The sequence below is a fragment of the Salmo trutta genome, chromosome 13, assembly GCF_901001165.1.
Source record: "Salmo trutta chromosome 13, fSalTru1.1, whole genome shotgun sequence".
NCBI classification, from domain to species: domain Eukaryota; kingdom Metazoa; phylum Chordata; class Actinopteri; order Salmoniformes; family Salmonidae; genus Salmo; species Salmo trutta.
This window is the reverse complement of record NC_042969.1, coordinates 28625076-28642697: the sequence shown is the minus strand read 5'-3', so window position 1 is coordinate 28642697 and position 17622 is coordinate 28625076. Positions and strand designations below refer to the sequence as shown.

The following is a 17622-nucleotide window of genomic DNA, read 5'->3' as shown; positions in this document are numbered from 1 at the left end:
GAGAGGAAGAACTAAAGGAGAAGAGAGGAAGAACTAAAGGAGAAGAAGAAGAACAGAAGGAGAAGAGAGGAAGAACTAAAGGAGAAGAAGAAGAACTAGAGAAGAGAGGAATAACTAAAGGAGAAGAAGAAGAACAGAAGAAGAGAGGAAGAACTAAAGGAGAAGAGAGGAAGAACTAAAGGAGAAGAGAGGAAGAACTAAAGGAGAAGAGAGGAAGAACTAAAGGAGAAGAAGAAGAACTAGAGAAGAGAGGAAGAACTAAAGGAGAAGAGAGGAAGAACTAAAGGAGAAGAGAGGATGAACTAAAGGAGAAGAAGAAGAACTAGAGAAGAGAGGAAGAACTAAAGGAGAAGAGAGGAAGAACTAAAGGAGAAGAAGAAGAACTAGAGAAGAGAGGATGAACTAAAGGAGAAGAGAGGAAGAACTAAAGGAGAAGAGAGGATGAACTAAAGGAGAAGAAGAAGAACTAGAGAAGAGAGGAAGAACTAAAGGAGAAGAGAGGAAGAACTAAAGGAGAAGAGAGGAAGAACTAAAGGAGAAGAAGAAGAACTAGAGAAGAGAGGATGAACTAAAGGAGAAGAAGAAGAACTAGAGAAGAGAGGAAGAACTAAAGGAGAAGAAGAAGAACTAGAGAAGAGAGGAAGAACTAAAGGAGAAGAAGAAGAACTAGAGAAGAGAGGAAGAACTAAAGGAGAAGAAGAAGAACTAGAGAAGAGAGGAAGAACTAAAGGAGAAGAGAGGAAGAACTAAAGGAGAAGAAGAAGAACTAGAGAAGAGAGGAAGAACTAAAGGAGAAGAAGAAGAACTAGAGAAGAGAGGAAGAACTAAAGGAGAAGAAGAAGAACTAGAGAAGAGAGGAAGAACTAAAGGAGAAGAAGAAGAACAGAAGCATCACACAGATTCAGGCAGATTGGGTCAGAGAAGGAAAGAACAAGTTTCACTGCAGTAGAGAAGAATCAACCCTTTTATATACATAGTGGATGGAGAGATGAGATATATTTGATGTAAGCAGTCTATCTCTGCCCAGTGTCTGTCTTCACTGCTGCGTCCGTGTTGAACACTATCTTTATGGCAGAGACCCACACCAACAGAGCCAGAGCAGAGCTGGAGAGTGTAGCTAGCAAATGTTCCCTTTGTAGCTGTAGGCAGGCTGTCTCTTATTCTGATTCCAGTATCCTAACGAGGCTTCTCTCTGCTGCCAGCCCTATAGGCTACAGCAACACGTACAATGCCCTAAACATCAAACAATACTGAATAACCTCTGTCATAAAATAACAAACTACTGAGAGAGAAACAAGATTGGTTGCCATGGTGGTAGCCACCGTTTCCATGGTTTCCATTAACGATCGCCAAAGGCTGATTGACTGTGAACGTGTAAATCAAGCAGGGGTTTCTGTGCGTAAGTCATGCCTCCTTCCTCTGTCAGTTAGGCTGTGTTCAAAAATGACCACTCTCTCTACAAAATAATACAGTGGAGCCACTGAAGAAATCAATGGTGTTAATCTGTGGTACTTTGTCAGGTTCTGACCATGTCTGACCAGACTTCCTCACTTCCAAATCTAGCCATACCAATCATTCTAGGCAGTTTAATAACGTGACAGTGTGTGTGTGTGTCTGTCGACCACAGACACACAAGGCATGGTGTAGCAGTAAAGCATGTTTGTTGAGGAGAACACGACACAGCTGGTTAAGCATCAATTTAAACGTCTTTCGCCTGTGAGATTAGGACAAACTAAATCAATACCTATACAGGGATCAGTCTCTGTGGGAATGACTGTCAGCAGATGGTTCAGAGAGGCCAGGGATGACTGAGCTCTGTGCATGATTATTCATGTCTGTATTTTAAGATTGCATTGGTGCTTGGTATGCTTGTGTTCCAGTTCATGATGCCTTTCCAATATAACGTGTGTAACTGTGTCCAAAACACACGAGAGAAACCAGAGCCACAAATATTAAATGACCATAATAATCAATCAGCATTATTATCATTATTGTCTTTTAGCTGTGCAAAGACACAAAGAAACCCCCATTTTGTGATCCGTCATCACTAAGTAAATGGTCAGAGAGAGTAGGTAGTGAACTGAGATTTTACAGAAAGACAGACAGAAGACCAGAGAACGGCCACAGCTCAGGTTAGAGAAGGTCAGGGCAGGGCAGAAGAGGTCAGGGCAGAAGAGGTCAGGGCAGAAAAAGGCAGGTCAGGGCAGGTCAGAAAAAGGCAGGGCAGGTCAGAAAAAGGCAGGGCAGGTCAGGTCAGAAAAAGGCAGGGCAGGGCAGGTCAGAAAAAGGCAGGGCAGGGCAGGTCAGAAAAAGGCAGGGCAGGGCAGGCGGCATTTATGGGAATGTTCTCTTTTTTTTACACAGAAATGAACACCTTTTTTTTCAAAAAATCAATATAAAAGAAACAAAAAACATCACGTCCCAACAATGGCTCCATTTTCAAAACATTTTCCTTATCTTCTTTTCTGTTCATTTCTATACTCCATCTACATGTTTCCCCTGTTTGTAGTGAGTGATTTCAGAGTGCATTTGGCAGTAGTATTGAAGTCTGTCTCCGACACAGCACGCAGCCGCCACACAAACAAACGGTTCAGAAAGAGGGCCATGTTCATAAGGTCAATGTCACCATTAATGTGGCCATCTTTGTAAGGTCTATGAGTGAGTCTCCTGCTCAGCCCCTTGTGCCAAGTCATGTGATCACATGCCGGAGGCGCTGAGCCCCATGCTGGCGGTGTGGCTCATGCAGGGGAGAGTCTGGACTGTTTTAGGGAAGTCGTGAGTTAGGATGCGTCCGTTCTCTCCTCCACCTCCTCCTTCCCCGTTCCCGTTCCCGCTCCCGCTCATTCTGGTCATGGTGGAGCAGTGCATGGCGTCGTTGACGTTCTGCTGCAGATAACAGAGAGAAAAGAGGGAAAACAGAGTTGGACACCAAGACAAGACGACAGTCACAGCCATGCACACATCCTGTCTATGGGCTCTGAGTAATACTGGTCACCTAAACAGAGGTTAACCCTACCAGGTAAATACTGTCTATGGGCTCTGAGTAATACTGGTCACCTAAACAGAGGTTAACCTTACCAGTTAAATACTGTCTATGGGCTCTGAGTAATACTGGTCACCTAAACAGAGGTTAACCCTACCAGGTAAATACTGTCTATGGGCTTTGAGTAATACTGGTCACCTAAACAGAGGTTAACCCTACCAGGTAAATACTGTCTATGGGCTCTCAGTAATACTGGTCACCTAAACAGAGGTTAACCCTACCAGGTAAATACTGTCTATGGGCTCTGAGTAATACTGGTCACCTAAACAGAGGTTAACCCTACCAGGTAAATACTGTCTATGGGCTCTGAGTAATACTGGTCACCTAAACAGAGGTTAACCCTACCAGGTAAATACTGTCTATGGGCTCTGAGTAATACTGGTCACCTAAACAGAGGTTAACCTTACCAGGTAAATACTGTCTATGGGCTCTCAGTAATACTGGTCACCTAAACAGAGGTTAACCTTACCAGGTAAATACTGTCTATGGGCTCTGAGTAATACTGGTCACCTAAACAGAGGTTAACCCTACCAGGTAAATACTGTCTATGGGCTCTCAGTAATACTGGTCACCTAAACAGAGGTTAACCCTACCAGGTAAATACTGTCTATGGGCTCTCAGTAATACTGGTCACCTAAACAGAGGTTAACCTTACCAGGTAAATACTGTCTATGGGCTCTGAGTAATACTGGTCACCTAAACAGAGGTTAACCTTACCAGGTAAATACTGTCTATGGGCTCTGAGTAATACTGGTCACCTAAACAGAGGTTAACCCTACCAGGTAAATACTGTCTATGGGCTCTCAGTAATACTGGTCACCTAAACAGAGGTTAACCCTACCAGGTAAATACTGTCTATGGGCTCTGAGTAATACTGGTCACCTAAACAGAGGTTAACCCTACCAGGTAAATACTGTCTATGGGCTCTGAGTAATACTGGTCACCTAAACAGAGGTTAACCCTACCAGGTAAATACTGTCTATGGGCTCTCAGTAATACTGGTCACCTAAACAGAGGTTAACCCTACCAGGTAAATACTGTCTATGGGCTCTCAGTAATACTGGTCACCTAAACAGAGGTTAACCTTACCAGGTAAATACTGTCTATGGGCTCTGAGTAATACTGGTCACCTAAACAGAGGTTAACCTTACCAGGTAAATAATGTCTATGGGCTCTCAGTAATACTGGTCACCTAAACAGAGGTTAACCCTACCAGGTAAATACTGTCTATGGGCTCTCAGTAATACTGGTCACCTAAACAGAGGTTAACCTTACCAGGTAAATACTGTCTATGGGCTCTCAGTAATACTGGTCACCTAAACAGAGGTTAACCCTACCAGGTAAATACTGTCTATGGGCTCTGAGTAATACTGGTCACCTAAACAGAGGTTAACCCTACCAGGTAAATACTGTCTATGGGCTCTCAGTAATACTGGTCACCTAAACAGAGGTTAACCCTACCAGGTAAATACTGTCTATGGGCTCTGAGTAATACTGGTCACCTAAACAGAGGTTAACCCTACCAGGTAAATACTGTCTATGGGCTCTGAGTAATACTGGTCACCTAAACAGAGGTTAACCTTACCAGTTAAATACTGTCTATGGGCTCTCAGTAATACTGGTCACCTAAACAGAGGTTAACCCTACCAGGTAAATACTGTCTATGGGCTCAGAGTAATACTGGTCACCTAAACAGAGGTTAACCCTACCAGGTAAATACTGTCTATGGGCTCTCAGTAATACTGGTCACCTAAACAGAGGTTAACCCTACCAGGTAAATACTGTCTATGGGCTCTGAGTAATACTGGTCACCTAAACAGAGGTTAACCTTACCAGGTAAATACTGTCTATGGGCTCTGAGTAATACTGGTCACCTAAACAGAGGTTAACCCTACCAGGTAAATACTGTCTATGGGCTCTCAGTAATACTGGTCACCTAAACAGAGGTTAACCCTACCAGGTAAATACTGTCTATGGGCTCTGAGTAATACTGGTCACCTAAACAGAGGTTAACCTTACCAGGTAAATACTGTCTATGGGCTCTCAGTAATACTGGTCACCTAAACAGAGGTTAACCTTACCAGGTAAATACTGTCTATGGGCTCTCAGTAATACTGGTCACCTAAACAGAGGTTAACCCTACCAGGTAAATACTGTCTATGGGCTCTGAGTAATACTGGTCACCTAAACAGAGGTTAACCCTACCAGGTAAATACTGTCTATGGGCTCTCAGTAATACTGGTCACCTAAACAGAGGTTAACCTTACCAGGTAAATACTGTCTATGGGCTCTCAGTAATACTGGTCACCTAAACAGAGGTTAACCCTACCAGGTAAATACTGTCTATGGGCTCTGAGTAATACTGGTCACCTAAACAGAGGTTAACCTTACCAGTTAAATACTGTCTATGGGCTCTCAGTAATACTGGTCACCTAAACAGAGGTTAACCCTACCAGGTAAATACTGTCTATGGGCTCTGAGTAATACTGGTCACCTAAACAGAGGTTAACCCTACCAGGTAAATACTGTCTATGGGCTCTGAGTAATACTGGTCACCTAAACAGAGGTTAACCCTACCAGGTAAATACTGTCTATGGGCTCTGAGTAATACTGGTCACCTAAACAGAGGTTAACCCTACCAGTTAAATACTGTCTATGGGCTTTGAGTAATACTGGTCACCTAAACAGAGGTTAACCTTACCAGGTAAATACTGTCTATGGGCTCTGAGTAATACTGGTCACCTAAACAGAGGTTAACCTTACCAGGTAAATACTGTCTATGGGCTCTCAGTAATACTGGTCACCTAAACAGAGGTTAACCCTACCAGGTAAATACTGTCTATGGGCTCTCAGTAATACTGGTCACCTAAACAGAGGTTAACCCTACCAGGTAAATACTGTCTATGGGCTCTCAGTAATACTGGTCATCTAAACAGAGGTTAACCCTACCAGGTAAATACTGTCTATGGGCTCTGAGTAATACTGGTCACCTAAACAGAGGTTAACCCTACCAGGTAAATACTGTCTATGGGCTCAGAGTAATACTGGTCACCTAAACAGAGGTTAACCCTACCAGGTAAATACTGTCTATGGGCTCTGAGTAATACTGGTCACCTAAACAGAGGTTAACCTTACCAGGTAAATACTGTCTATGGGCTCTGAGTAATACTGGTCACCTAAACAGAGGTTAACCTTACCAGGTAAATACTGTCTATGGGCTCTGAGTAATACTGGTCACCTAAACAGAGGTTAACCCTACCAGGTAAATACTGTCTATGGGCTCTCAGTAATACTGGTCACCTAAACAGAGGTTAACCCTACCAGATAAATACTGTCTATGGGCTCAGAGTAATACTGGTCACCTAAACAGAGGTTAACCCTACCAGGTAAATACTGTCTATGGGCTCTGAGTAATACTGGTCACCTAAACAGAGGTTAACCTTACCAGGTAAATACTGTCTATGGGCTCTGAGTAATACTGGTCACCTAAACAGAGGTTAACCCTACCAGTTAAATACTGTCTATGGGCTCTGAGTAATACTGGTCACCTAAACAGAGGTTAACCCTACCAGGTAAATACTGTCTATGGGCTCTCAGTAATACTGGTCACCTAAACAGAGGTTAACCCTACCAGGTAAATACTGTCTATGGGCTCTCAGTAATACTGGTCACCTAAACAGAGGTTAACCCTACCAGGTAAATACTGTCTATGGGCTCTGAGTAATACTGGTCACCTAAACAGAGGTTAACCTTACCAGGTAAATACTGTCTATGGGCTCTGAGTAATACTGGTCACCTAAACAGAGGTTAACCCTACCAGGTAAATACTGTCTATGGGCTCTGAGTAATACTGGTCACCTAAACAGAGGTTAACCCTACCAGGTAAATACTGTCTATGGGCTCTCAGTAATACTGGTCACCTAAACAGAGGTTAACCCTACCAGTTAAATACTGTCTATGGGCTCTGAGTAATACTGGTCACCTAAACAGAGGTTAACCCTACCAGGTAAATACTGTCTATGGGCTCTGAGTAATACTGGTCACCTAAACAGAGGTTAACCCTACCAGGTAAATACTGTCTATGGGCTCTCAGTAATACTGGTCACCTAAACAGAGGTTAACCCTACCAGGTAAATACTGTCTATGGGCTTTGAGTAATACTGGTCACCTAAACAGAGGTTAAGCCTACCAGGTAAATACTGTCTATGGGCTCTCAGTAATACTGGTCACCTAAACAGAGGTTAACCCTACCAGTTAAATACTGTCTATGGGCTCTCAGTAATACTGGTCACCTAAACAGAGGTTAACCCTACCAGGTAAATACTGTCTATGGGCTCTGAGTAATACTGGTCACCTAAACAGAGGTTAACCCTACCAGGTAAATACTGTCTATGGGCTCTCAGTAATACTGGTCACCTAAACAGAGGTTAACCCTACCAGGTAAATACTGTCTATGGGCTCTCAGTAATACTGGTCACCTAAACAGAGGTTAACCCTACCAGGTAAATACTGTCTATGGGCTCTGAGTAATACTGGTCACCTAAACAGAGGTTAACCCTACCAGGTAAATACTGTCTATGGGCTCTGAGTAATACTGGTCACCTAAACAGAGGTTAACCCTACCAGGTAAATACTGTCTATGGGCTCTCAGTAATACTGGTCACCTAAACAGAGGTTAACCCTACCAGGTAAATACTGTCTATGGGCTCTCAGTAATACTGGTCACCTAAACAGAGGTTAACCTTACCAGGTAAATACTGTCTATGGGCTCAGAGTAATACTGGTCACCTAAACAGAGGTTAACCTTACCAGGTAAATACTGTCTATGGGCTCTCAGTAATACTGGTCACCTAAACAGAGGTTAACCCTACCAGGTAAATACTGTCTATGGGCTCTCAGTAATACTGGTCACCTAAACAGAGGTTAACCCTACCAGGTAAATACTGTCTATGGGCTCTGAGTAATACTGGTCACCTAAACAGAGGTTAAGCCTACCAGGTAAATACTGTCTATGGGCTCTGAGTAATACTGGACACCTAAACAGAGGTTAACCTTACCAGGTAAATACTGTCTATGGGCTCTCAGTAATACTGGTCACCTAAACAGAGGTTAACCTTACCAGGTAAATACTGTCTATGGGCTCTGAGTAATACTGGTCACCTAAACAGAGGTTAACCTTACCAGTTAAATACTGTCTATGGGCTCTGAGTAATACTGGTCACCTAAACAGAGGTTAACCCTACCAGGTAAATACTGTCTATGTATCTCCTGGGGATTTAGACTCTAACAAAGACAAAAGGATAGGCTGGTGTAATATAATAATAAAATATAACAATATCATAGTATTGTAATACAGTAGAATAATATTGTATTATATTATGTGTCATTTAATCGCTGACGTTTCAACCACAAGGTCTTTGTTGAATCAACAGCCCTCCATTTGATCTCCTCGTATTTGATTTGTCTACAGGAATACTGGAATATATTAACAATAATAGTTGTGTGAATGAATGTGTAACTAACTACAGGCATCTATGAACAGGCTAGAAGAAACAAGCATGTCTCTGTTATGATGGTAAGTGTTTGGCAGACAATGTAAACTTCCCAAATGGCACCCTATATAGTGCACCCTATTCTCTATATAATGCACACTATTCCCTATATAGTGCACCCTGTTCTCTATATAATGCACACTATTCCCTATATAGTGCACCCTATTCTCTATATAATGCACCCTATTCTCAATATAGTGCACACTATTCCCTACATAGTGCACCCTATTCCCTATATATAGTTCACCCTATTCCCTATATAGTGCACCATATTCTCTATACAGTGCACCCTATTCCCTATATAGTGCACCATATTCTCTATACAGTGCACCCTATTCCCTATATAGTGCACCCTATTCCCTATGTAGTGCATCCTATTCTCTATATAGGGCACACTATTCCCTATATAGTGCACCCTATTCCCTATATAGTGCACCCTATTCCCTATGTAGTGCACCATATTCTCTATACAGTGCACCCTATTCCCTATATAGTGCACCCTATTCTCTATATATAGTGCAACCTATTCCCTCTATAGCGCACCCTATTCCCTATATAGTGCACCCTATTCCCTATATAGTGCACCATATTCTCTATACAGTGCACCCTATTCTCTATATATAGTGCACCCTATGGGCTCTGGTCAAAAGTAGCACACTGTATAGGGTATAGAGTGCCATTTGGGACACAGGCAATGAGCTGATAGCAGTCACAGTGTGTTATCCTTCATTGTCTTTATCTAGCTACTGACTGTTACTGGTGCGGAGCGGTAAACCCTTCTGATAGCCCACACGCATCACACTCCCAATTTACAGGGAGAGAGGAGAGGGCAGCGAGGGTCTCTCTTTGGCCTTATTGCTCTGAGCTACAGCATAATGCAATAAAAGCCAGTGGGGCTGAAAGTGGAGCTAATGATGTGTGTGTGTGTGTGTGTGTGTGTGTCTGTTTGGTGTGTGTGTGTCTATTTGGTGTGAGTGTGTCTGTGTGGTGTGTGTGTGTCTATTTGGTGTGAGTGTGTCTGTTTCGTGTGAGTGTGTCTGTGTGGTGTGTGTGTGTGTGATGTGTGAGAGTGTGTGTGTGTGTGTGTGTGTGTGTGTGTGTGTGTGTGTGTGTGTGTGTGTGTGTGTGTGTGTGTGTGTGTGTGTGTGGTGTGATGTTCTAGAGCTGCTCTCAGGCTGTAATAATAAAACTAGTGTCAGTCAACCTATTGTTCCTTACCACATATCAGCTTTTAGTTGTAAGCTTGGGTAATACTGTAGAATCTATAATCTATCATTTATAATCCTAAATCTATCATCTCTGTTTTTATCATCTCTGTTACAGCAGTGGCAACATAGATAGGATGCTACTACAATGACCTGCACTACAACACAGAGTCAGCAGAGGAGGGAGGGGGGAGGGAGGGGGGAGGAAGAGGGAAGAAGAGGTAGGGAGAGTATGGAGGAGCGGAGTTAGGGACATAAATAGGATGCTACTACAATGACCTGCACTACAACACAGAGTCAGCAGAGGAGGGAGGAGGGGAAAGGAGGGAGGGAAGGAGAGAGGAGGGAGGCAGGGGAGAGGAGGGAGGAGGGGAGAGGAGGGAGGGAGGAGGAGAGAGGAGGGAGGCAGGGGAGAGGAAGGAGAGAGGACAGGAGGGAGGGAGAAGAGGGATGAGGAGGGGAGGGAGGGGCATAGATAGGATGCTACTACAATGACCTGCACTACAACACAGAGTCAGCAGAGGAGGGAGGGAGGGAGGGAGGGAGGGAGGGAGGGAGGGGAGGAGGGAGGGAGGGAGGGAGGGAGGGAGGGAGGGAGGGAGGGAGGAGGAGGAGAGGAGGGAGGGAGGAGAGAGGAGGGAGGGAGAGGAGTTAGGGACATAGATAGGATGCTACTACAATGACCTGCACTACAACACATAGAGTCAGCAGAGGAGGGAGGAGGGGAGAGGGAGAGGGAGGGAGGGAGGGTATGGAGGAGAGGAGGGAGGAGGGAGGGAGAGTATGGAGGAGAGGAGGGAGGGAGGAGAGGAGGGAGGGGAGAGGAGAGAGGGGAGGAGGAGGAGAGAGGAGGGAGGGAGGGGAGAAGAGGGAGGGAGGAGGAGGGAGGAGGAGAGAGGAGGGAGGCAGGGGAGAGGAGGGATAGAGGAGAGGAGAGGAGGGAGGGAGAGGAGAGGAGGGATGAGGAGGGGAGGGAGGGGCATAGATAGGATGCTACTACAATGACCTACACTACAACACATAGAGTCAGCAGAGGAGGGAGGGGGGGAGAGGGAGAGGGAGGGAGGAGGGGAGAGGGAGGGTATGGAGGAGAGGAGGGAGGGAGGAGAGAGGAGGGAGGAGGGAGGGAGGGGAGAGGGAGAGGGGAGGGGAGAGGGAGGGTATGGAGGAGAGGAGGGAGGGAGGAGAGAGGAGGGAGGAGGGAGGGAGGGGAGAGGGAGAGGGAGAGGAGGGAGGGAGGGAGATGGTGAAGTAAAGAGAGAATGATTAAGGGACAGAGACAGACAGAGAGGTAAAAGGGTAAAGACAGAGAGGTAAAAGGGTAAAGACAGAGAGGTAAAAGGGTAAAGACAGAGAGGTAAAAGGGTAAAGACAGAGAGGTAAAAGGGTAAAGACAGAGAGGTAAAAGGGTAAAGACAGAGAGGTAAAAGGGTTAAAGACAGAGAGGAAAGGGTAAAGACAGAGAGGTAAAAGGGTAAAGACAGAGGTAAAAGGGTAAAGACAGAGAGGTAAAAGGGTAAAGACAGAGAGGTAAAAGGGTAAAACAGAGAGGTAAAAGGGTAAAGACAGAGAGGTAAAAGGGTAAAGACAGAGAGGTAAAAGGGTAAAGACAGAGAGGTAAAAGGGTAAAGACAGAGAGGTAAAAGGGTAAAGACAGAGAGGTAAAGGGTAAAGACAGAGAGGTAAAAGGGTAAAGACAGAGAGGTAAAAGGGTAAAGACAGAGAGGTAAAAGGGTAAAGACAGAGAGGTAAAAGGGTAAAGACAGAGAGGTAAAAGGGTAAAGACAGAGGTAAAAGGGTAAAGACAGAGGTAAAAGGGTAAAGACAGAGAGGTAAAAGGGTAAAGACAGAGAGGTAAAAGGGTAAAGACAGAGAGGTAAAAGGGTAAAGACAGAGAGGTAAAAGGGTAAAGACAGAGAGGTAAAAGGGTAAAGACAGAGAGGTAAAAGGGTAAAGACAGAGAGGTAAAAGGGTAAAGACAGAGAGGTAAAAGGGTAAAGACAGAGAGGTAAAAGGGTAGACAGAGAGGTAAAAGGGTAAAGACAGAGAGGTAAAAGGGTAAAGACAGAGAGGTAAAAGGGTAAAGACAGAGAGGTAAAAGGGTAAAGACAGAGAGGTAAAAGGGTAAAGACAGAGGTAAAAGGGTAAAAGACAGAGAGGAAAAGGGTAAAGACGAGAGGAAAAGGGTAAAGGACAGAGAGGTTAAAAGGGTAAAGACAGAGAGGTAAAAGGGTTAAAGACAGAGAGGTAAAAGTAGGTAGAAAGACAGAGAGGTAAAAGGGTAAAGACAGAGAGGTAAAAGGGTAAAGACAGAGAGGTAAAAGGGTAAAGACAGAGAGGTAAAAGGGTAAAGACAGAGAGGTAAAAGGGTAAAGACAGAGAGGTAAAAGGGTAAAGAACAGAGAGGTAAAAGGGTAAAGACAGAGAGGTAAAAGGGTAAAGACAGAGAGGTAAAAAAGGGTAAAGACAGAGAGGTAAAAGGGTAAAGACAGAGAGGTAATAAAAGGGTTTAAAGACAGAGAGAGGTAAAAGGGTAACGACAGAGAGGTAAAAGGGTAAAGACCGAGAGGTAAAAGGGTAAAGACAGAGAGGTAAAAGGGTAAAGACAGAGAGGTAAAAGGGTAAAGACAGAGAGGTAAAGGGTAAAGACAGAGAGGTAAAAGGGTAAAGACAGAGAGGTAAAAGGGTAAGACAGAGAGGTAAAAGGGTAAAGACAGAGAGGTAAAAGGGTAAAGACAGAGAGGTAAAAGGGTAAAGACAGAGAGGTAAAAGGGTAAAGACAGAGAGGTAAAGGGTAAAGACAGAGAGGTAAAAGGGTAAAGACAGAGGTACAGAGGTAGATCGTTTGCGTTGCGGTTGAGAAGTGGTGAGGTGCTACAGGTGGGTCTACTGTGATCACACGGTTAGATGGCTGGAGGGGAGGGAGGGGTGAGGAAGAGGCAGATGATATCAACATCATCAATCATCATCATCATGGTATCACAGTTTCCTACCCCGTGTCCTCTGTTCTCTCTCTCTCTTATATCTTAACAGTGTTGTTGGAGTACAGGCCGTAGCTCTGCAGCTCTGTGTAAGGAGCGGTAGCGCCCCCTGTGTCTAAGGCTGAGCACTGAATGGTCTGAGCGGCGGATGCGGCGGTGGCGGCTCGCGTGGTGGACACCTTCATTCGCTGAGACTCGGTTCGCGACTTGTAGCAGAACTCCACCAACGCCACCAGCATGGCCAGGCCCAGCCCTCCAATCAGAATGTAGAACACTCCGGCCACGTTGCTCAGGCTCAACGCACTTGTCTTATCCTGGGGGGAGAGACGGGGTAAGAAGGAGAGGGGAGGACACACACACACATACATTACACACACACACACCTTACACACACACATTACACAGACACACACATTGCACACACACATTACACAGACATACATTACACACACACACACACACATTGCACACTACACACACACATTACATACACACACATTACACATACATATTACACACATACACACACACATACGCATTACACACACATTACACACACATTACACACACATACACACAATCATTACAAACACACACACACACATTACACACACACAATGACAGCGTACATAGAAAACATGTAAACACACACAGAAACAGCATGCACAGAGACAAACAAATGTGGTACACACGCGCACACACACACAGACACAATTGTGTCAGGACTCCCAGAAACACATAACAGTTCTGCCCTGCTTAGTTAACTAACCCAAACCCTGCTTAGTTAACCAACCCAAACCCTGCTTAGTTAACCAACCCAAACCCTGCTTAGTTAACCAACCCAAACCCTGCTTAGTTAACCAACCCAAACCCTGCTTAGTTAACTAACCCAAACCCTGCTTAGTTAACTAACCCAAACCCTGCTTAGTTAACCAACCCAAACCCTGCTTAGTTAACTAACCCAAACCCTGCTTAGTTAACCAACCCAAACCCTGCTTAGTTAACCAACCCAAACCCTGCTTAGTTAACTAACCCAAACCCTGCTTAGTTAACTAACCCAAACCCTGCTTAGTTAACTAACCCAAACCCTGCTTAGTTAACTAACCCAAACCCTGCTTAGTTAACTAACCCAAACTCTGCTTAGTTAACTAACCCAAACTCTGCTTAGTTAACTAACTCAAACCCTGCTTAGTTAACTAACCCAAACCCTGCTTAGTTAACTAACCCAAACCCTGCTTAGTTAACTAACCCAAACCCTGCTTAGTTAACTAACCCAAACCCTGCTTAGTTAACTAACTCAAACCCTGCTTAGTTAACTAACCCAAACCCTGCTTAGTTAACTAACCCAAACCCTGCTTAGTTAACTAACCCAAACCCTGCTTAGTTAACTAACTCAAACCCTGCTTAGTTAACTAACTCAAACCCTGCTTAGTTAACTAACCCAAACCATGCTTAGTTAACTAACCCAAACCCTGCTTAGTTAACTAACTCAAACCCTGCTTAGTTAACTAACTCAAACCCTGCTTAGTTAACTAACCCAAACCCTGCTTAGTTAACTAACCCAAACCCTGCTTAGTTAACTAACCCAAACCCTGCTTAGTTAACTAACTCAAACCATGCTTAGTTAACTAATTCAAACCATGCTCAGTTAACTAACCCAAACCCTGCTTAGTTAACTAACCTAAACCATGCTTAGTTAGTTAACTAAGCAGGGTTTGGGTTAGTTAACTCAAACCATGCTTAGTTAACTAATTCAAACCATGCTCAGTTAACTAACCCAAACCCTGCTTAGTTAACTAACCCAAACGAATAACAGGTAGACAAGATAATACTCACTAAACAACACATGCAACTTCACAGTACTAATATAACACACTGGCTTCATTAAGAAACTAACTATTGTTTGAAACTAACTTGACATAGTAAATAACCCACTCACTCCGCACTCAGACACATAGATAGTACTTGAAGAGCTAGTCTAACATTATATACATTTCCTTTCTTTATTTCTGAGGGGGTTTAGATAAAGTGCATTTTTAATGACAATAAAACTTGAGTCAAATCCTCAAAAGATCCATGCATCCATGCAGCATAAGGAGGGTTGAGGCCGTTTCTTCATTCACAGTGGTGAGAAACCATGCAGGTCAAGACAATCGGATCATTATCAAACTCCCTGAGTCTGCTTTAGGGTTATGTTGGGTGTAGGGGGTTGCTAGCCTCGCGAGACAGCCTGATATTGCAAGCTTAATCATTTAATTTACTGTATGCTCGGAAGCTCAGTCTAGCTCGCAAGACTAACGGGTTGCTAGGCTGAACAGGATCAGGCTGGTTCGCGAGTCTAAGAGGCTAGGCTGAACAGCCTTCCCTGTAGCTCAGTTGGTAGAGCATGGTGTTTGCAACACCAGGGTTGTGGGTTCGATTCCCACGGGGGGCCAGCACAGAAAAAAAATAAAAATAAAAAAAATAAAAAAAATGTATGAAATTGTATGAAATGTATGCATTCACTACTGTAAGTCACTCTGGATAAGAGTGTCTGCTAAATGACTAAAAATGTAAAAAAAAACAGGATCAGGGTGGCTTGCGAGGCTAAGGGGTTGCTAGGCTGAACAGGATCAGGGTGGCTTGCGAGGCTAAGGGGTTGCTAGGCTAAACAGTATCAGGGTGGCTCGCGAGGCTAAGGGGTTGCTAGGCTGAACAGGATCAGGCTGGCACGCGAGGCTAAGGGGTTGCTAGGCTGAACAGGATCAGGGTGGCTTTGCGAGGCTAAGGGGTTGCTAGGCTGAACAGGATCAGGCTGGCACGCGAGGCTACTGGGTTGCTAGGCTAAATAGTATCTGTAGGTTTTATAGGTTTTGGGTGGGGTGCACCTCTCCCACTGGAGAGGGTAGAGCCAGACCAGACAGGCTGGTGTGGAGAGGTGTTTCAGGGCCTGGCAACAAGAGGTGCATTGGATCCATGGGGGTCACATCCACAGACAGAGAAGGAGCCAAGGTCATGTTAGGAGCCATGGGTCAGGGGTTAGGAGTGGTCTGAGCCCTTCACAGGGTCCATCATGTAAATCAAAATCACACACTCCCTCTCTTTCTCCACACTGACATCCAGGCTGCATCCAAAATGGCATCCTAAGTGAACTGTATAGAGAATTAGGTTGCCATTTCAGACACAACTCAGTCCCATCGTGGAGCCTTAGGGCGCTGTTCTTTGTTTTGTTCTCTGCCTGTCTGCTTTAAGAGACCACTCTGCTGACAACAGCTACAGTGCATTCAGAAAGTATTCAGACCTCATTACTTTTTCCACATTTTGTTACGCTACAGCCTTATTCTAAAATTGATTAAATCGTTTTTTCCCTCATCAATCGACACATAATACCCCATAATGACAAAGCAAAAACTTAAATATCACATTTACATAAGTACTCAGACCTTTTACTCAGTACTTTCTTGAAGCACCTTTAGCAGCGATTACAGCCTCGAGTCTTCTTGCATATGACGCTACAAGCTTGGCACACCTGTATTTGGGGAGTTTCATCCATTCTTCTCTGCAGATCCTCTCAAGCTCTGTCAGGTTGGATGGGGAGCGTTGCTGCACAGCTATTTTCAGGTCTCTCCAGAGATGTTCGATAGGGTTCAAGTCCGGGCTTGCGCTGGGCCACTCAAGGACATTCAGAGACTTACCCTGAAGCCACTCCTGCATTGTCTTGGCTGTGTGCTTAGGGTCGTTGTCCAGTTGGAACGTGAACCTTCGCCCCAGTCTGAGGTCCTGAGCGCTCTGGAGCAGGTTTTCATCAAGGATCTCTCTGTACTTTGCACCGTTCATCTTTCCCTCGATCCTGACTAGTCTCCCAGTCCCTGCCGCTGAAAAACATCCCACAGTATGCTGCCACCACCATGCTTCACCGTAGGGATGGTGCCGGGTTTCCTCCAGACATGACGCTTGGCATTCAGGCCAAAGAGTTCTTGGTTTCATCAGACCAGAGAATCTTGTTTCTCATGATCTGAGAGTCCTTTAGGTGCCTTTTGGCAAACATGTTGCATTTTACTGAGGATTGGCTTCTGTCTGGCCACTCACTCTACCATAAAGGCATGATTGGTGGAGTGCTGTAGAGATGGTTGTCCTTCTGGAAGGTTCTCCTCTCCACAGAGGAACTCTGGAGCACTGTCAGAGTGACCATCATGTTCTTGGTCACCTCCCCAACCAAGGCCCTTCTCCCCTGATTGCTCAGTTTGGCCGGGCGGCCAGCTCTAGGAAGAGTCTTGGTGGTTCCAAACTTCTACCATTTAAGAATGATAGAGGCCACTCTGTTCTTGGTACCTTCCCCAGATCTGTGCATCGACACAATCCTGTCTCGGAACTCTACAGACAACTCCTTTGACCTCATGGCTTGATTTTTGCTCTGACAATCACTGTCAACTGTGGGACCTTCTATAGACAGGTGTGTGCCTTTCCAAATCATGTCCAATAAATTGAATTTACCACAGGTGGACTCCAATCAAGTTGTAGGAACATCTCAAGGATGATCAATGGAAACAGGATGCACCTGAGCAGCTCAATTTGGAGTCTCATATCAAAGGGTCTGAATACTTGTGTAAAGGTTTTTATTGTTAATACATTTGCACAAATTTCTAAAAACCTGTTTTCACTTTGTCATTATGGGGTATTGTGTGTAGATTGATGAGGGAAAATGTAATTAAATCAATTTTAGAATAAGGCTCTAACGTAACAAAATGTGGAATAAAGTGAAGGGGTCTGAATACTTTCCGAATACACTGTATGTACTGATCTCTGTATGTTTCTATTCCCTCTGGTTGACATAACCTAGATCAGCAGAGTGCACTTTACAA

The 17622-nt window shown here is 44.5% G+C and overlaps 1 protein-coding gene across 5 annotated transcripts in view; it reads right to left on the bottom strand.

The window, feature by feature from the left end:
• Positions 1 to 2385: 2385 nt before the first annotated feature.
• Positions 2386 to 17622, bottom strand: part of gria1a (glutamate receptor, ionotropic, AMPA 1a) — a 160802-nt gene continuing 145565 nt past the window's right edge. For 2 of the 5 annotated variants that reach the window (XM_029771751.1, XM_029771750.1), the window contains exons 15-16: positions 12961 to 13095; positions 2386 to 2886 (exon numbers count right to left, since the gene is read on the bottom strand). In XM_029771751.1, coding sequence (XP_029627611.1) covers positions 2698 to 2886; positions 12961 to 13095 — 324 coding nt within the window. In that variant the 3' untranslated portion in view covers positions 2386 to 2697. Of the gene's footprint in view, positions 2887 to 12793; positions 13096 to 17622 lie in introns of those variants that run through there. The other 3 variants (XM_029771754.1, XM_029771753.1, XM_029771756.1) reach the window with 2 other exon arrangements.